This window comes from Etheostoma spectabile, chromosome 2 (assembly GCF_008692095.1).
Source record: "Etheostoma spectabile isolate EspeVRDwgs_2016 chromosome 2, UIUC_Espe_1.0, whole genome shotgun sequence".
Taxonomy (NCBI): Eukaryota; Metazoa; Chordata; class Actinopteri; order Perciformes; family Percidae; genus Etheostoma; species Etheostoma spectabile.
In genome coordinates, this window is record NC_045734.1 from 20,239,982 (window position 1) to 20,260,676 (window position 20,695).

General features: G+C 39.8%; 1 protein-coding gene and 1 pseudogene across 5 annotated transcripts; both read left to right on the top strand.

The window, feature by feature from the left end:
- The first annotated feature begins 340 nt into the window (after nt 1–340).
- LOC116701797 (60S ribosomal protein L27-like) lies at nt 341–675 on the top strand (annotated as a pseudogene).
- A 451-nt stretch (nt 676–1,126) lies between these two features.
- On the top strand, nt 1,127–19,623 carry gne (glucosamine (UDP-N-acetyl)-2-epimerase/N-acetylmannosamine kinase). 5 transcript variants are annotated; one of them, XM_032530036.1, is made up of 15 exons: nt 1,242–1,371; nt 10,683–10,706; nt 10,809–10,880; nt 11,019–11,167; nt 11,766–12,012; nt 12,411–12,618; nt 12,719–12,871; nt 13,059–13,271; nt 13,638–13,725; nt 14,422–14,632; nt 14,983–15,112; nt 15,204–15,425; nt 16,632–16,814; nt 18,497–18,613; nt 18,804–19,623. In XM_032530036.1, exons 3-15 carry the CDS (start codon nt 10,827–10,829, stop codon nt 19,037–19,039), a joined length of 2,211 nt encoding a protein of 736 aa, XP_032385927.1. In that variant the 5' UTR covers nt 1,242–1,371; nt 10,683–10,706; nt 10,809–10,826; the 3' UTR covers nt 19,040–19,623. The 5 variants fall into 5 exon arrangements, with proteins under 5 accessions (XP_032385921.1, XP_032385927.1, XP_032385905.1 ...); XM_032530014.1 differs by lacking the exon at nt 1,242–1,371 and adding an exon at nt 6,123–6,417; XM_032530030.1 differs by lacking the exon at nt 10,683–10,706 and having other exon boundaries at nt 1,127–1,371.
- The last annotated feature ends 1,072 nt before the right edge of the window (nt 19,624–20,695 follow it).

Genomic DNA, 20,695 nt, shown 5'->3' on the forward strand with positions numbered 1-20,695 from the left:
TGGGAATTAACTCTGTGTTAAATTATATAAAAAGTTAAACCACCTCAGTAATTTTGTAATAACATAAAAAATAAAATGGAGAACATGCAACATTTAAGACCCAAAAAACAGAATCCAAAAATCTGTTCTAGACAAATTTGTAAACATATTGATTTATTCATCATTCAATTTCATTTGGTTTCCCTCTGCAGAGGACAGAGAGGAATGATGTCTCATTATTATCACAATACACATACAATTGTGTACTTCTACAGGTTCTGTTAATTAAATGAAGCCCAAAATATGTTTCCGACTAGAAATCGGTAGTATCAGCTAGTGGTGGCCTTAGAACAGCATAAAAATGGGCAAGTTCATGAAGTCTGGAAAGTGGTGATGGGCGTAGCTGAATGCTACGCCGGGCGCAGGGCTATCATTGTCAAGAACATCGATGATGGCACAACCGACCCTCCTTACAGCCACACTCTGGTCGCAGGCATCAACCGGTATCCCCGCACGGTGACCACAACCAGGGGCAAAAAGAAGATGTCAGGGTGTTCAACTGCAACCAACTCTGTGGATAAAACTGTTGTCAACAAGGACATCTTTAGGGATCCTGCTCTCAAGGGCAAAGCCAGGCGGGATGCCAAGGTCAAGTTTGGGGAGAGGTACAAGGTGGGCAAGAAGAAGTGTCTTTAGCTAGCGCTAGCTAACATCTACTTTAGGTAGCCACTAGCTAATGCTAGCTAGAAGGGTTTGTCTTGACTTTGCCTTACGCTACCAGGCTACCTGGTTGTGAGTTGTGACTAGATAACATGGGCGGGGTCAAACATGTGACTCCACCCATTGAGTGCTGATTGGTGGTACGGGGTCAATAAAAACTTTGGAACTTTTTGCATGTGAATACTCACACCTTTTTAAAATTATGACATAGATATTTAAAAAAAAAACATGCTTCAAATATGAGACGTTAACTGATAGCCTTCTTAGAAGGTTGTCTATATACAGTATATTTTTAATTTAATTCAGCTAACAGGTGAATTTGCAATGTCATCTTTTTTCCGTTATAGGCAGACAAGGACTTTATTCCAAATGCACCTGTGTAACATGTTTCTGCAGTGTTCAGTATTAGCCTACTGCAGTCTTGATGTTTGTGAATGTGCTGCATGGCTTCTGCCACCAGGTGGTGCCGTTAGATAAGTCTAATGGGAAGGACGGTGCTCGACGTGGTGGAGTCACACGTTGAGCACCGCCCCGAATTGCAGTGACAGTGAAGGGTATTTGCGTACACGTTGGTTAGCAACCACTGGAAATCCAAAGCAGAAGGGAAAGCAGTAAATGTAACCACGGATTGTTTCGGCATGAGATGAAGACAGCGCCTCTGGATTTTTCAAGGTAATTGTCCTCACACGGGAATCCGCAACAGTGTAACTTAATAACGTTACACTCTAAATAGATAAAGAGGAATTGATAACTTCAGTGTGAGGTGGGGTTCGCCAGCTAACGTCAGCTAAAATGAACAGCTAACGTTAACGGTCAGTCAGTATGAGTGATGATGATTTGCGCAACGTGTCCCAAACAGCAGTATAACAAGACATTGATGTTGATATGGTGATGGTGAGCAATGGTGTTATTGCTTGCCAGGCCTGTCAACGAGTTAGCACATCCTAGCATAACTTTAGAGCTAGTTAGCTAAAGTCAGATCGCAGCGTTGAAACGTCCACCGCGACGAGCGCAAAGTAACGTTAGCGGAGGAAATGTTGCGTGATTTGTTAGCTTAATGTCTGCTAAAACAGCTAAAAAAAAACCAGACTAAATCAAGTGCTTGTCATAAACTGCTGAAATTGAACTTTTGCCGTTCGCTTACAAACTTTTCTGCCAGCACAAAGATGCTTTTGTGCTACAGGGACCAAATAACAAGGAGACGAGCATCATAACAATAAATGTAACGTTCATTTCTTCTGATATTGATAGCTAGCGTTAGCTAAGTTGGCAAGCTACCCAACTGCAAAATAATGCAGCGGAGATTTGTGTTACGTAGCTAACCTTAACGTCACATCGTACCATTGTTCGACTCCGTTTCATCTTTAGCATTAACGTTACTGCTTATGGTTTACATCTATGTGAACGTTACATACTGTTCTGTTCACAAGGACATGTTGGGTTATGAACATCATTTTCAGTTAAAGAGATACTTTGTCGATATTCAACCAACTTTCTCACATAAAAATTTTGATATTATGTGTCAATGAGCTATGTTAAATTCCCTCCATCTTACCAGTGCCCAAATTGCCCTACTGGCAGGCCTGGCTAACAGAGAAACTCCAAGTGACGCCTTTTGGCTTAACTTGGAGTGTTTCTGCTTGGCCAGGCCGTTTACAACTAGCTAGGGCTGTGAGTCTTTGGGTATCTCACATTCCGATTCTTGGGGCCACGATTCAAACGATTCCCGATTCAGAATGAATTCTCGATTCAGTACGTAGAGGTGCTCATTTCTAATTCTGAATCGAGTTATTTATTGTCAGATGCACAACACAGAAGCACTCGTTGTCACTGAATCTTGGGTCTCAGGCTTCCTCCAATAATCCTAATTAAAGTTTGATTAAACAAAAGCATAAGTTACAAAAACTAAATAAGAATCAAAGACATGAAGCAGTGCAACTTAAAAAATAGGGATAAACATATAATAATGAACTCTACTGTAGTGTGCTTTGCGTTAATACAAGTACTGTGGCAAAAAAGCAGAGACGTGTGTAATAGGATTATGGAGTTTTCATATTTGAAAACGTTTTTATCAACTGATTGCAATAATGTAAAGGAGCTCTGCTGTCACATCTCTATCTCTTTCACCCAAGTGAGGGAGTGGTTCGGCTAACCTTCATGTAAATATGCAATGAATCAGAGAATGTAAGCCTACAGGCAATTTAGTGATAGAAAATCCTGATCAGCCAGCTGAGCTGATTGTTAGAGCTAGCAGGCCAGGTTGAGATTATGACCAAAGTCTCATAAGAGTTTTACGGCAGCCAACATCCACAATGTTTGCACCTTCTGAAACTAGTCTATTACTTTGCTGTGACAATTCATTTCAGTTGCGGATTGATTCAGAATCTTAAAAGATAACAATCAGGATTCTTACGTAGTAACTACAGACAGTACTCTTCCTCAAACTCACTCCAAACTCGGATAAAAATGTAAAACTATGCAGCGTTGATCAAATATAAACAATGATCATGTTACCGTAACATTATTTAAGTTTAAGGTTAGGCCCGGTTTTTCTAATTTGAGTTAATGAGTGTTGACAAGAGATCCAGGTCATTCCTCACAGGACTTACCAAACGCTTTGCTTTTAGGTGAACAGGGCATCGCTCACGGTCTGTGGCTTTGTTTGCTCTTTGAGTGAATCTACATTGTAACATCAGTGTTTGATGTGGTATTACCTCTGTCCTTTGTGTACCAGGATGTTGCACTGTGTCAACACAGAGCAGTTAAGCCAGTCCACGTATATATTTACAGCTGGCTTGTTGTGGTGGTGCAAATATTGCATCCTCATGTCAGGACACAAATGCTCACAATCACACTATTTTTGAATGGTTATTTTCATTTTTTATTAATCTGCTCCATTATTTTGTTGTGTTTTGGTCTATAAAATGCCAGAAAATGATGATAAATGCTTTTCACAATTTACAATTTTCCAAAACAATTTTCCCCCAACCAATCGTCCTGCTTCTTACGACCAGACTTGCCTAAAAACTACGTGGGATCCAAAACAACACACGCAACATGTCTTCATGCTACACTAGTTACAGAAAATGAGCCGAACAAAGTTGTCGCTTATCTGGAGATAGCAATGTGCTTTCCTACGATGTGACAAGACAGAGCGTGTGAATGAAACATTAAGTTGTTACATTTTACTAATTTAGTGGTCTTCTGGCTGGATGGTCTCAGTTGTCAGTCTAGCACCAACCACAGTTCTAAGAGAGATAGGTGTACGGTCTTTATACAGTATTGCACCTTTTTTTAGTAGTTTATTTAGTAATTTGGAGGTATGTAGCTATTTTAAAAGACATGTTTATGTTGAAATAAATATACCATACAAGTAGTTATGTATCTCGCTTTATTATGGACATTAGATGGAACATTCACACGTGATTCTTGGCCAGTTTGGACAGCTCTCTGTGTAGCATATTGGATTTATGAGATGAAAAATGAGAAGAGCCTTCTTCTGTGTGCCCTCTCCCAATCGTTTGTTAACTTTCCTCTCTACCTTTTTTCTTCTTCTTGTGTACTAATTTGCTATAGCTGAACAGCCATTCAGATGTGTTGGCTATTCTGCTGACGCCAATTCAACATGTTGTACCCAACAAGGTAGACAAAGGTCAACGCATGGCAACGGTGCTTGACACACCGCAAAAACTAGGTCGACAGACACTCACTGTCTGCCCTACATGGACCGAAGGCTGACTATTTAAGTTTTAATCGATAACTTATGCAGCAGGTCTTTGAGTTTAAATTTTTATCATTTTTTTTTCCATCTATTTCCCTGAAATGAAAATATGGCAAAGTTACTTGAACTCTTTTGGTAAATTGAGGGAAGGAAAAAGAAAAAATAAACAAGCAAAACACATAAAGGTTAGTCAGTGAACACTCCTGTGAATAAGAGACATGGCAGACTGCTGTAAGCTCGCATCGTTTTTATGGTTTTGTCATAATTTGACCTCTGATCACAGCTGTGTCTGACAAAGGTGGGCACTATAAGGTCATTTGGGACGGACCAGTGAGGTGAATGCATGCAGATGGTACCGTCTGTTACTACTATTAGTGACTCTGTGTAGGCGTATCAGTGTTGGTTGGTGGGAATGTGTAGGTCTGGACACTAATTCATAGGATAGAAATTAACAAATTTGACCAACCTACCAACCATGGTGGCAGTAAATAAAAAGCCGAATACTGTTTCACTCTGACACTTTTAGAGAAGAGGCATCTTCATTGGTTCGGTTTACAAGACAAGATCTGAATCTTAAAAAATATAAATCTCCAATGTTTCTAGTGATCTAGACGGGTGCTGCTCTTTTAGGTAGATGTTCGAATGTTGTCACCGAGCGAGTCTCAAACAAACGCAAGGTGGGGGGGGGGGGGCAGGCCAGATCCAGGATGTTAGTATTTACCTTATGAAACTAACATGCTTAAGTAGATCTTGTATTATTTTTTGCATGCAGTTACACACTTGCTGGTTAAAAACAAAAAAAAAGTGGCTGGTAAAAAAAGTAGATTTTGGAATCCACCTGCCACAGTGGCAGGTGGGCACAAAAGTGAATTTTAATCACTGGGCACTAGGGTTGGGCGGTAATACTGCATACCGCAGGGTCTTAGGATCAACAGTATCAGTTTTAATACCGTCATTAAAAAAATGCAATGCACTTATATAGGAGACAAGGATAACATTTTAAATATAATTTATTTAATCCCTACAAATGCTTATGTGTGGTTGTCATCCCGTGACAGTGTGGAGGAGGAAGAGAGAGGGGCGGGGTGGGGGAGATGGCATGTTGTGCACCGAGTGACCTGGTCTCGAAGAAGAACGCAACTTCTGCAGTGTGGCAGCATTTCGGGTTCCGACCTAATGACAAGGGAGAGGTGTTTTAGTATTAGTGTTTGGTATTCAGTGTCTGAACTGTGTAGGCACAAGCCAACAGTATGGTGATGCCGTTTGAGCCTTACATCCTTTTTAATCTTAACCATAATACCGTATACCGCAGTAAAATAGGGAGGAAGTTTGACAGTATCAAAATTTGGATATTGTCCAACTCTATTGGTCACGTATCTCTCTGCTGTAAATTTTTGATGATTTCTGTTACTTCAAATGCTTTTCACAATTTAGATGTATTCTCTTTTTTTTACTGTAACTTTAAAGTTCTTACTTATTTTAAAACTGAATTTAGGTGGGGCTCATGCAAGACTGTTAAAGATTTTATGAATCTCTGCAGGTTCATATAAAATAAATTGTTTCTGACTTGTAATTTTAGACTTGTAATTTCAGTAGAGTAAGTAATCACAATAGTATATAGACAATGTATTAGTCTCACAAGACGATTTCCTGTGCTGGATGTCTAAAAGGATGCAGTGAAATAGAAAAAAAATGTTTCTTCCCTGTACTCAGCCAATCACAAGATAATAATCTAGATCAACCCAACCCTGATCTCACTCAGCCCCTCCCCCAACTGTATGTCTGTGTCACCATTCCTCTCTCTCCTCCTTTTTCCATTCCTCCGCTGCTTGCTGGCTCGTTCATGTCGTCCAATCGTTGCCTAATGCGGCTGGGCTAAAGGGAGAAATAAAAAGACAGAGGGATTAGAAAAAGAGCAGTGAGTTATTTAAACTGAGAATCCACAGAGGCGTGGGATGGAAAAGCATCCAGATTTTTTGTGCATAGATAACCCACATGTAAGTCGTCATTCTCATATTTTTTCTTTATCTTCACGTCCTTCTTTTCTGTCTCACTGTACATCATTGCCTCTCGTTTATTCTGTGTGTTCTGTATCTCTGCCTGCCTCCATCTCTGTGTCATCCTTGCCTTTGCTCTCCGCATGCGTCCCTGCCCCCATACCCTAACGCTGGCTGCTGCTGTTGCTGTTTTGTGATGCTTGAGTAGAAGTCACTGGTGTGCTGAATGAGACTCGGGGTAAATCCTAGTATTTAGTCAAAGAGGTTTTTTGTGAGGGGGAAAAAAAAACCTAGACTAGAACAAAGAAATCAGTCTTATCTTATTTTAATTACGTCTAACAAATACTGAGATAAATGGTACGAGTTGGCCGTGGTTGTTTTAAAGGTGTGGTACCCATAAGCCACTGTTGATAGTAGTTCATAGTCTAAATACTGTCTTGGCCTTCCTTTAGCTCATCTGTGAGCGTTTGTCTTATAACTGGGTTGATGAGCAAAACTAAGGTGGTGGTGGTGGTGATGATGATGATGATGATGATGATGATGAACCACATAAATTTAACATTCAACCAAGAACTAGTAACCAAAGTAATTAGTTTACAGAAGTAAAGTGAGATAGCAGTGTGTCTTCAATGCATCAATGGAGATAGATTGGCATGGGTTGGCTGGTGTTAACTGGCTGAATTAAGTTGGCCACTGATAGTGTTTAAATTCCACCTTAGCCAGTGACACTGTTTAGTTAACAAAGGTATAGACCAATCTAGGAAAAAAACAAGCCTTTTTTGCTGCAATGGCACTGTAATGTATGAGGGTTTTATACATATATTTATATTTTATATATAAACAATTTTGCCAAGTGTGACCAGAACTCCTTTCGCATGTTAAAAATATAGTAATCCAAACACAATGCTGCCAACTCCAAATAGAGGTTAAAACGAGGGCTGTCAAAATTAACAGGATATTAATGAGTTAAAGCAAATTCCTTTTAAGGCCACAATTTGTTTAGCCTTCTGTGATTTTGCTCCGTAGTTTGGGAAATCAAGAAGTGTTTCTCACTGTCGGTGCTTGTAATGGAGCAGACAAGTAGCCTGCCTAGGATCAAAGTTGTTAAATATTGCAATAATACAGTTTTGACAGTGCTTCCACACTGCTGACATGTTTTCTACATTTATACAGAAAACAGTGGCATCCTGAATGGAATTTTTACAGGTCAATTGTACTCTAATGTGTACATTTCTCCCTGTGGGCACAGATTTCTTTTTTCTTCTCCTCAAACAGGACTAATTTAGGGAACGTTAACATTAAAAGGTATGATTACACTCTTGAGTTTTGAAATGCATTGTTTCAGGTAAAAAGAGCAGATGCACTGTATCATACAGAAAAAAGCCTCAAATGTGATGAATAAGGCTGTTATACAGTCTGATTATGATGCCATTCTACACTTGATATTATATGTACTATATGCACTATCATACAATGATGTAGGAAACAGTTAAAGGAAAGCTGTGATTTAGCAGCTAAAAATGTGACATTTTTTAAAGTCTTAGTTTAAGTATGCAGGGTTTTTTCCTCCACAACATTTGCTTGTTATTTTCATTTACAAAACTTTACATTTGTTATTTAGCCCCTTAGAAAGTATCCATTCACGTTTTATCTTTCCTCTTTTGCCTTTTGCAGTCTGCAAATTGTTTTGCCTTATATCTTTCTAAATCTGTAGATCTTTAACTAGATTCCTCCTGCTCACCTTGTATCATCAAAGACGACAGTCAAATTTGACAGGGTTAAAGCGTTGCCATAATATTGATAGATGGTATGTATACGTTGCCATCATTAAAATGTTGCCATTGTCTTTTCAGTAACATCTGTTGTTGCCCATACAGGTGCCATCCCATTGTTCCCAAGTCTCATTGGCATTGGGATTCTGGTACAACCTGTTCATGATTATCTATTTAAGTTCATTCAATTCTGAATTACTGTGGTGTGTCTTGAACGAAATTAAGTTGAGTATGGCAGCATTCCTAAAGCAGCTGCACTCACAAGACATAACACAGTCCTTTTTAATGGACAAGGCTTTTTTTTTTTATTTGCAGAGATTAGATGTTCTTTGCTCTTCTACAATAAAGGGCTCCATGTTTTCCCCATTGATAGACATAATACACCTTCTTTTGTTCTTTCATTCTCCCCACTGTGGGAAAAAACTAAATTGTTTTTTAATCTTTGTTTGCTCATTGCGATGTCAATGACCCTCTTACCCTATTCCCAGAAATCCAAAGGAGTGAAATGCATCTCCACCAGTGGCTAAATCTAACCCCGGGAGTTTGTAAATCCCAAGCACTCAATCCGCTCTGTAATTTAAGGTTTCACATTGGCTCAAATGTATACAGTGAAAAGGACACCTGGAAATTGGCATTTTATATTTAAGAACTAGACTTTTAAGCTTTAATTGGGAATCTGTCATAATGCATTCACAGCAGCAGATGGCAGCAAATATTGGTAAAATGAGGATTCTCTCACCAGTTAAAGTTCAACATATTGTTGGATGAGCTACACTTATACATGGTATGTATACGTGACATACGGTATTGTGACATCTGCTTTTTTTTTCACATCCCCTAATCAATATTCTTTGCACATCCTACACTAAACTATACAGCTTTCTCATATTAAAACATACATATCTGTTTTTTATTATTATTTTCATATTTGCATCGTAATTTTTTTATTTTATTTATGTTCTTGACTGTTGCAGTAATTTGCTGTTTTTATTTCCTATTAATATGTTGTGTGCACCAACACCCAGGCATCTTTTCCTTGTAAGTGAAAATCTACTTGATCTCCTACTGTGCAACCCATCTGTGGAATGGCGTCCCACTACATGTTTAAGAAGCTCACTCAGTTGACAATTTTAAAACTAGCTGGAAAACCCACCCACTACTCCTTATACTACAGCCAACATTAACACGCCATCCTTGCTTCGTCCTTTACAAACAAACCTTTTCACTTATTGTCTAAGATTGCTGGTTTTGTATTGTTTATTATTACTTCTATAATGCTGTTCAGTTGTTTTGTTGCTGTCTGTTCACCGGTCTGGTCCGGTGAATGAGGCTTTTAGAAGAAATTTAGAAGTAGCCTACATTAGCAACCTGTGCTGACGCCATCACAACACCAAATCTCACTTGTATTGCAAGCCGTGTTGTGCAGTAGTTACTAGTGTAAGTACTTATCAGTAGCGTTGCGGTTTCTTTATCGAATAGCTTTTCAGTAGCTTAGCTGTTTTTCCGATCAAGTAAAGTTGTAAAGTGCAACAGTGTCCACACAAACTTCATTTACCCGAGCATTCTGAACCTCTTGCACAACAAAACTTTTGGCTGCGTTCTGAAATAAAACTGCTGAGGATCAGTGAAACCACCGCTATTAGACGAGCCAGTGTCTGACGGTCTGACAGTACTTCACTGCCAAGCAGCGGAGATCACATTTTAGAAGCTGTAGGATCATCTTTTAGTGGACTGCTACATAGCTAAAGAAGGCTGGGACAAATGTATATGTCTTGTGTGTTATGTGTTTGTATTAATGTCTTGGGTAAGTTTTGATCTGTGTTATAAATCTGGCATGTTCCTGGAAGATGGTTTAACTGAGAAACATAACAAACTGATTCAGCTGATCATACGCATTGTTTGTTTTAAACTGTGGAAGACCAGAAGTACATTTGTTTTACAACAGATAGCAACACTGTGAGCAAGCAGGTTCTCTCTCTCCTCCGAAGGAGGAGATTTATGGATAAAGATAAGCTCCTTCCATGGAACAAACTGAACATATCTCTCAGCACTTTATAAAGATCTTGGGCTTTTAAGCACTCAATGCACTTTATTATGCCTGGTTTGCACACGTTTTCTTTCACAATATAACATGTAGCCTGCTGTAGGCTTTTTATGAACTTGTATTACGTAAACTTGAATAAAGGTCTTTAAAATAGAAACCGCGCCTCTTCTGTGTGTTTACTAGCAATTTAATTTGTTTTTGTGATGACAAGATGAAATATGGAAGAGTTGGTCTCAAAGAAAACTAAAAACAAATGTAATTTATGGGCAACTGTCCTTATCAATTTCCTTCTGTCATGTGACCTGGTGTAACAGGAGTATGACCTTCACCTTGCCATGCAAAGCAATGTCCCATGGCATGTTTCCCACCTCTGAAAAAATGTGTCAGCATGTCTTTATGTGAAATGCAAAACATTTTTAGTGTAGTTTTGTTGTGTTTCCATGCTACAGCATCTGCATATTCGGAAGGCCCAAGTGAGTATGACCTGCTGGTTAGAGTGTTGAAAATAATGGATAATATTATGCTTTACAAACCTATTACTGGATCTCACCCTCTCCATTGCCATTGTTTTCCAGGAGTTATACTATCTAAGAATGCTGAGGAGCAGAGAAAAGATGGAGAGGAAAAAGATGGAAGAGGAGAATCAGGTATAAAAATAATAATTTATTTGGCACATTATCATTCTCAAGTTGTTTTCTGATAGTCAGAAGCCTTTACACATGAAAATTATAGTATTCCTGCAATAACAAAGTGTGTCTGTGTGTGTCTGTCTCCATTTGGTGTAGTGCATAAGGAAGTTGAGGGTTTGTGTGGCGACATGCAACAGAGCGGACTATTCCAAGCTGGCGCCCATTATGTCTGGGATCAAAATGCACCCTGATGAGTTTGAACTGGAAGTTGTGGTGCTGGGCTCACATCTCATTGATGACTATGGGTATGAAATACTGGCACGATGACGTCCTTGGTGCAGATATCCCAAATCAAAAAAGTTGTGTATAAATTAGGGATCAACCCATACCGTTTTTCAAGGCCGATACCAATTGTTAATTTAAAGGGAAAATTAAAATCTTTAATTCAAAATTAGGATTTTGGAATGTTACAAACTCCAACACAAAACTTTGTTTAAATGCTTATGCAATTATTTAATAAATTAGAAACTTTCAAATTATACAGTAAAAGATAGTGTTGTGCAGGACATTAAGTCAGACTCAGTGGTGAGTGAAGTAGAGCAGATACACAGACAGAGCTGTAGCAGAGCCAAAATCGCACACTTTTTAAGAAATTACCTTTTTCGGTTATCAGGCAGATAAAACGCAGATAGAATAATCTTCAATCTGCCAAAAACGGCCCAATGATCAGCTAGGGCCAATAATTGGTCTAGCCCTAGTATAAATTGTACTGGACACATTAGCCAACACAACAGACCATAATCACCTACAGGTGTTCAATGGGTTTAGAGGCCTTCATTGTGAAAACCAATTTGTTTAGGTTTTTCCTTTTTAATTTGTCTTTTCCTACTTCCCACTCTGCAGGAACACTTTTCGTATGATCGAGCAGGATGACTTTGACATCGGCTCCAAGCTCCACACCATTGTGAGAGGAGAAGATGAGGCAGCCATGGTGGAGAGCGTTGGGCTGGCACTTGTGAAACTCCCTGATGTACTACAGAGGCTGTGTCCCGACATCCTTGTCATCCACGGTGACCGTTTTGACGCACTGGCCCTAGCAACGGCTGCAGCGCTGATGAACATTAGAATACTTCACGTGGAGGGAGGAGAGGTGAGGAGGCAGTGCTGCCGAATATAGGAGAGAGGTTCCACTGTGATTAGTCATATTTTATGTCACACTGCACACAGCGTGTGAACTATTTGGTTATATACTTTTTCTTTTTAAAGGTGCAGTAGGTAAGATGTAAACTAACTGAAACTAACCCAATGTTCGGGTAGAACTACATGAAGCCGGTAATTTAAAAAGAAAATCCGGCTCCTTGGGCAGCGGTACAGAATGTAATGGATTAAAGTAATAAATGACAAATGATCGACACAGTGCAGGGTTTTTAGCTTCTTTCTGAGCTTTTAATGCTGTGCAACTGTCTGTAAGACATTCTGGTGTACAAAAACTTTGTATTAATTCTTACCAAATGACGTGAAACATCTCTATTCTCCTTTTTTTCTTAGGTTAGCGGTACAATTGATGACTCAATCCGCCACGCCATCAGTAAACTGGCCCATTACCACGCGTGCTGCACGCGCGGAGCAGAGCAGCACCTCATCGCCATGTGTGAGGACCACTCTCGCATCCTGCTGGCTGGCTGTCCTGTATATGATAAGCTGCTGTCAAGTAATCACAGAGACGACTACATGGATATCGTTAAGAGCTGGCTGGGTATGTGGGGATACAGTCATGGGACAAGAAATATAGCGTGAGACATTAGCGTATGCTTGTATGTCATGCGTGGGTTGTTTATACATGTTGCATGTTGCAGGTGACAACTCGCAAGAGTGTGAATACATTGTGGCTTTGCAGCACCCTGTTACCACTGACATCCAACAGTCCATTAAGATCTATGGCCTAATGTTGGATGCCTTGCTGTCCTTCAACAAAAAGACCCTTATCCTCTACCCGAACATTGATGCCGGTAAGTTTTGCTTGCTGGTCCCTTTAGCCCCTACTTTCCCAGGCTATGTTTAACTCTATGTGAGAGTTTTGTCAAATAAAACTACATTTAGCATGACAAACATGTTTGGATTTGTGAAATTGTATTAATGTAATGAATAAATTCATTTACAGCCTGTCTCTTGACCCATCCCTTCTTATGTAAACAGGAAGTAAGGAGATGGTGCGTGTGATGCGAAAGAAGGGCATCGAGCAGCACCCGAATTTCCGGGCAGTAAAGCACATTCCCTTTGAGCAATTCATCCAGCTGGTGAAGCACGCCGGCTGCATGATCGGAAACAGCAGCTGTGGTGTACGAGAGGCAGGGGCCTTTGGCACGCCTGTCATTAACCTGGGAACAAGGCAAACTGGCCGAGAAACAGGTATGTATGACAGAAAACGTGATTATAGTTACCTGCTGCCTCCTCCATAATTATGGTCCTGATTTGTTCTGACAGAAGAAGGTCAAGAGATGGATTAAATCTCTTATTGTGCGTCACTCGTGCTGAAATAAGGTGCACATCTGCAAAAGTAGTTTCTACATTTGGTCACAGAGCGTTTTTAGACTTTCCAAAAGTGTTCATGTAGACAGTTAGTCATCTGACACAAGTAATTGTTCTAAATATTAGAGGGTTGTGGCAGCTAGAAGACAAACATGCTGCTATGGTATTATTAGCAATACAAAGCAAGCCTTATTTTCTGCCTCAGGTCTTAACAACCGTGTTGATGACTTATTCCCTTTCCACCAGGTGAAAATGTTCTACATGTCAGAGATGCCGACACTCACAATAAGATCTACCACGCTCTGGAACTGCAGTTTGGGAAAAGATACCCCTGGTATGACCAATGTGCTGCCTGCCTGTCTCACCAGGCCTTTGTCCTCCAGTTGGTCTCTTGTAAATTATTTTTTAATCTCTCTGAACTCTAGTTCCAAAAGCAATGGTTCTTTAATTTGAGTTTACAGTTTTGCTCTGGCTTTTATTAAGGCTTACCACAACAAGTCTAGCCTTTCATAGTACAACAAGTAAAATTTAGTGTTAGGGTTAGGTCATATGTAGTTGTATTTACAGAGCCCCCTTCCCTTTTTTTTAATCACTAAGCCCACTGTCACAGTCAAACTTGCTGCTCGTCTTCCTTAACAAAGGACCAAGCCACATAACTTTTCTAATAGTCTGACTGTCTGACAAATTCTTTCTATTAGTCAAAACAGTGTTTAAAAAATAAATAATTTCACACATTCTCTGGCTAGTATTGGGATTTGAAATAAGAGTAAACTTAGGGCCATAACAGCCTTTGAAAAGTACTTCATGCTGTCAGAGAAAAAAAGTCTACTTCAACTTTAATCATTGAGATGTGATCATCAGTGCAACCGTTTTAGCCCAAAGAGATCTGTGGAAGAGTAATTCTCTGCTTCTAGTGAATTGTGGAAATGTTGAATTTTAGTACAGGATTGATGCCCTTTATTACTTAGAGGTAATGTAACCATGTTTAAAACTTACAGATCCTGAAACATGACTTGATGTTTTTCATTAGCTCTAAGATTTATGGCGATGGCAACGCAGTTCCTCGTATTCTCAAGTTTTTACGGGCCATTGACCTGAATGAGCCCCTCCAGAAGACTTTCTGTTTTCCCCCGGTGAGAGACTGCATCTCCCAGGACATCGATCACATCCTGGAGACACAGAGCGCTCTGGCTGTTGACCTGGGAGGGACCAACCTCCGGGTGGCGATCGTCAGCATGAGGGTATGCTGCATGGACTCTGTACTCCTTTAAACTTAGCTTTTTTATTTTTTATTTATTTTATTTTTTTTTTTAAATGGGCCTAAAGTATTCGTCCCATTGCCAGGTGCCATTGCTCATGAACATACTTTTTTCTATCCCTGGCATTATGAAGGCATTTACTTTGAAATTGTTGTCAATAAAGCTATGATTAAATTAAAACAATAACACCTTAAAATATGATTTATAGGCACTAATAGCCTTATTGATAATGCGTCTTCATTGTAATTTAATTTTGTTATGTGCTATAAACCCATGCTCTTCTTCTGTTCTTTTTTTTTTTTCCCCCACCTGTACCACCTCTCCCTGTCCAGGGTAAGATAGTACAGAAGTATGCTCAGCCCAATCCAAAGACCTTTGAAGCCAGGATGCAGCTCATGTTAAAGATGTGTGCAGATGCCATGCAAGACGCTGTCCGCAACAACTGCAGAATACTTGGTGTCGGTATGAAAAAGCGCACACTCACATTACTCAAATATAATCAGTTGTGACGCTGACAAACACAAAAAACTACAATCTCTCATTTACATCTTAGGAGTGTCCACTGGCGGCCGTGTAAATCCCCAAGAAGGTGTGGTCCTGCACTCCACAAAGCTGATCCAGGATTGGTCTTCGGTGGACCTGAGAACACCCATCTCCGACGCCCTGCACTTACCCGTCTGGATCGACAATGACGGCAACTGTGCTGCGCTGGCTGAACGGAAGTTTGGTCACGGCAAGGGGGTGGAGAACTTTGTCACTGTCATCACAGGAACAGGTGAGTCATTCATTACATAATGTGGTTTATGAGTGTAAGCAGGGTAGGTGCAAGTAACAACATTTTTGTTTTATTTATATTTGACAAATGCTTTAATTACTTTTTCAATTACAATACAAAGACACAAAACAGAGCAAAACAAGGCACATCAATAAGTACAAATGGGTACTTGAAGATTTTTCAAATGTAGAGATGTTAGTGGTGTACTTTACTTTTATGGTAACACACTGACTCCCATAGTGGTGTTTAAGGAAAAGAAAAGAATAATATTAAGAAGTGCAATTAACAACATGTAATGAAGCCATCATAATCTTAGTTTTACAACTGTATTTTGGATGAAAGGAGCATTATCTTCTTTATTTCTATATAAAATGTTTTTTTCTGCAGTTTGACATAATTCTTGATCCTTGAAGAGCATCTATATTATACAGTAGTATGTTATACAGTAAATGCAGTCCATTTAGATCTGGTCTTTCTGTGGACATATCTAGGCCAATCAAGACATTTTCAATTCTCCAGTTTGCAAAAGCGAGGCGTAATATCCTGTGTCCTTTGTATAGCCCCCAGTTGGGGTTGTGCTGCTGGACACTGCTCTCTGGGCATTGAGTCATCTGGCACCATCACTACATTTATGACACCCTGTTTTCCTGGGCAATGTTGTGCAGAACCCCACAGGCTAAAACAATGTTGCAGACTTTTTCTGGCATGTATAGTAGGGTCCTCCCCGGTGATGCAAGACAGAGCCATCTGCCCTTAATCAGTCCAATAGAGAACTCCGCTGTGGCCCATGTGTGTACGTGTGCACTGTTGTACCGGTGCGAAGAGGTCTTCTAAAAGAGCTAGATCTGCATTGCTGATAAGAGATCAACTGATGACTTCTCCTTCTCCGGTTAAACTAATTATATGCTGCACCGCAAGTCCACAGTAACTCAAAAACTTACGTTTACGTTTTATCGCAGTCTACGCTCACATTCGTATTTATAAATGCTGAGCTTTGTGTAGGAATCAGCGTACGCCCGTTCAATGCCTGTTTTATGTCGTATGCACGTTTCACAAATAAGGGCCAAGTGTGTATTAGACTGTGAGCCCTGTATCATGAAGCAAACTGTGATAATCATTGTCGCTGTATTTGAAAGTAATTGATGGGTGATGGTACTGACTGTCTTTTACCTACTGAGGAAGTATGTATCTTGACTCTGCGCTTAGGTATTGGAGGAGGGATTATCCATCACAATGAGCTGGTTCACGGCAGTACCTTCTGCGCTGCAGAGCTGGGCCACATCATGGTTTCATTAGAAGGCCCAGAGTGTTCATGTGGCAGCAGAGGATGCATCGAGGCCTACGCTTCCGGCTTTGCCCTGCAGAGAGAGGCCAAAAGGCTGCACGACGGTGAGTGCTCATCCTTGAATGTATGAAGCTTGACAGACAGACAGATGATGTGGGTGTGGGTGTGGTGGTGGGTGTGGTGGTGGGGTGGGTGGTTTTGTTCCCACTCTGGCGGTGTATGTGCATAAAGGAATAGGACACCTAAAATGTTGTGTCCACACAGGTAGGTAAGTACAGGGTTCGTAAACCGTTTCCAAGGTCAAATTCAAACACTTTCAAGGTCCAATTTAAAGCTTTTTCCAGCACCTTACACCACCGTAAATTACATACCAATACATAGTCAACATTTTTATTAATGTTTTTATCACATTAAAAGGAATAACGCTATAAACAGCCAAAATGCTACCTTTAATGTCAGTCTTTTCACACTTTTGTCCAAATCTGGGGCATGCCGTACAAACTTGTAATGGTTCAGTCATGTTAACATATTTGTCTTCCACCATACAAAGTTTGGGCTGCCTATGAATAATACTTTTCATTATATTAATTTCCAAATATTGCTTCCCAGATAATTGGATTTTCAGGCTGTAAAACTGAAGTGATTTTAAGGGCTGAAAATATCAAGACATAGGATTTGAACAGAAATATTTGAGACAGTGCAACAACAACCAGCAACTCCATTAACCCAGAAGACTCTGACAGCCTAAATTAATTGAAAAAAAATGTATTTAATTGACAAGACATATACATTTATCTGCTGGAATAGAGCAGTGTAAATATTGTATAAGGCCATCCTCACCTTACAGTATGCTACTTGTATGAAACTCCATCTGACACGATTTCTGTTTAGCAATCAACGATTGTTGTTCCACTGGGCTAATGTTTGCAGGTTGTAATTTGCGGGTACCTAATGTTACAGTTACTGTGATGTAACTTTGGCCATGTTCACTGCATATTCCACAAATGAACGTGCCATAACGGATATGCAATATTAACATTGGAGTATCACACCAAGTACTCTTAGTCACTTAACCTGCGAATTCAGAGCTAGCAGTTACTAGCGTAAACAAACAGGCGCTAACATGTACAGTGGGCTACTTCATTTGGCTTACTTGGAAAGTCTACGACTTACCCTTCATGTGACTCGAGAGTGCTGACTTGATTGGACAGGGGATAGGACCTATACATGTAGGCATGGATGCCTGGCCAATAGTAGTGTGTGTGTGTGAACGTGCAGTCGCAGCGAGCAGGTTTCATTTTAGGTTTTCCAACATTTTATTTCTCCATTTAATTAACAAACTTTTCAGTCAGATATGTATTTGTTGTGAAAGAAATACAGTTACAATTAAAATCATTGAAAACACGTCAAAATTCCAGCATTTTCAAGGATTTCAAGCACCCATACAAATCCTGTAAGTAAACTGTATTTCTAGAGCGCTTATCACAGTTTGAATCACAAAGTGCTTTGTATAAAAACACAAGATAGTACACTCAATACACATTTAAAATTGCAAAGTAATGCGTAAAGTGCAGATGATGCAGGCGTGAAAATAGGTTGGTTAGATTTATTGGTTGGAAGAATTTTAAAGTCATGTCTTTGCCCTTTTTTAACTTTAAACTAAAAACTAGTTTCTCTTATAATTGATGACTTTGCTGAAATCTAGCAGGATTCAGAAAACCTAGCAAATTGGTTGTCATTCATAATATACATACGTACATCTGACCTGTGTGGCTATCTTTCTCAGAGGACCTGCTGAAGGTGGATGGGATGGATATGAAGCTCACAGAGTCAATCACTGCCACCCACCTCATCAACGCAGCCAGACTGGGGAACTCGAAAGCTAATGCTGTTCTGAACAAAGGTGAGAGTACAAAGCAAACATGCATACTAAAAAAAGAACAGAAAAAGTCCCTTGCCATTGTAATTGTTGTGCCGCCCCTCTCCGTCCTTCAGAGTTCATACATAGAGTTCATACATAACTCCTCCTAAAATCTGCTACTAAAACAATAGAAAAATCTAATTTCTATCCATCTTTATCTTCCCCTATCCAGCCTCCACAGCGCTAGGTGTAGGCATCATTAACATCCTCCACACGGTGAACCCCACGTTGGTGATTCTGTCCGGACACTTGGCCTCTTACTACCAGGCCCCAGTGAAGCGCATAATCTCTGAGAGAGCTCTCGACTCTGCACAGAAAATCGAGGTTGTCACAACAGACTTGGAGGAACCTGCTTTACTTGGAGCCGCCAGCATGGTGTTGGACTATGCAACCAGAAGGATATATTGAAGGATATAGTCCTGACACTTCACACAGGACTGCTGCTTTTGGAGCAATTACGCATCAGCTTTTGCGCAAATGGCAACACCATCTTCCAGTCAAAACTATCCTCACAGGGTAGGACTCACCCACTCTACTTGTAATGTAATGGAATGGGTGGATGGAAAGTCTCATTATTGAAATCTTGTATCAGATGTGACCAAATTAGTGCTGAAACATTCTCCTGCAGCTTCCTCTCAATTATTGTTAATTGCTTGCTATCTCACTTTTTAAATCTTGTAGGCAGTTTTTATTTTCAATTTTATTCATTTTCAAGTTAAGGGTACGGTTTCAAGTTAAGGGTACCGTTAGTTATTTTTATTACGTTCATGTTTTGTTATGAAGACAAATTAGTTAAGGTGTGGGGGTGAGTCAATCAGTCCATCAGTTGAAATGCCATAATGAAATATTAATGTAGCAACTACTTTAGCCTAATAGCTGCCACAGCATGAGGAGGACTGGAGGATGGTTCTTTTGCCTGAATCAGGTGAAGTTTTTTTTACAATTAATTTAGACACACATTATGAAGATTTGAACTGATTTTGAAGTTTCCTTGCCTTTCAAAGATATATTGTATCTTAAAAATATGTACGTGGTTTGCATGTAATAACATTTGGATGGATTTTTTTTGTAATCTTTTGGTTTATTTCCAAATAAATGTACTGTCTTATTAAAAAGATACAAAAAATAAATAAACATGTAAATGAAAAAAGCCAAGAAGATGTGTATGTTCAGTAGAGCTCAAATCCTGCTGACACTTTTTGCAAAAGCCCAGTCCATATTGTGGGTTGCCATCTTTGGCTGTTAATGCAGCTTCTTAGTTTGACTTTGAAGTTGACTGAGCTGTTGTTTCCAATTTAATTTTCAACAGTGACTGGAACATTTCTGTGTTCTATCATATGAGTCTCCTGGATAGTTAAAGTGACACAAGGACTGTAAATGGCATTTTTAATGTATTAACAGTGGCCACCTAGTATAACTCTTTGGATTTCTGCACTCTATATCCCTTATCAGCAACACATTGGAGCTTCAACAGAGTGCAGTATCTAAATCTTCCACTATAGTTCCAACTACAACTGCGAAGGTAACTCCCCCCAGTACATTAAAAACTCAGTAAGCACCACTCACACTCGTGACTTATTATTTGTGCCATGTGAGCCATATTCAGTTATGTTCCTCACTTAAGTTCTTTGGACAATGTTACCCATGTTTATGCCTTGTTTATTCATCATGAAAACTAAAATAAAAAATAAAAAAGAATAGCTTTTTTTTTTCTTTTTTCTATGACATCTTTCTAACCAATTCATACATACTTGGGTGTTCACCCCAACAATTAACTGGACTGGTCCAAAAACACAGTCCTCAAAAGGGGCCAAAGTTGTCTTCACCTGCCGAGGAGACTCAGGTCCCTTGGTGTGTGCAGGACTCTGCTCCATGACTCTGGTTGCGTCTGCAGTCTTCTATGCAGTAGCCTGCTGGGGAGCCCCCAGAACGACTCGACAAATTGGTGAAGAGGGCAAGCTCGGTACTGGTCTGCCCTCGGGACACCAAAGATGAGGTGGGGGAGAGGAGTATGTTAGCCAAATTAGAAACGGTGGGTTCCCTAAGACGCACCTTCAACAGCCA

Bases quoted from the DNA above. Each gene is read 5' to 3' on its own strand.
- gne (XM_032530014.1), top strand. From the start codon at position 6,376: ATGGAAAAGCATCCAGATTTTTTGTGCATAGATAACCCACAT. The intron at 6,418-10,682 runs GTAAGTCGTCAT...TCCATGCTACAG, and splicing joins TGTGCATAGATAACCCACAT to CATCTGCATATTCGGAAGGC. The intron at 15,113-15,203 runs GTATGAAAAAGC...TTTACATCTTAG, and splicing joins CTGCAGAATACTTGGTGTCG to GAGTGTCCACTGGCGGCCGT.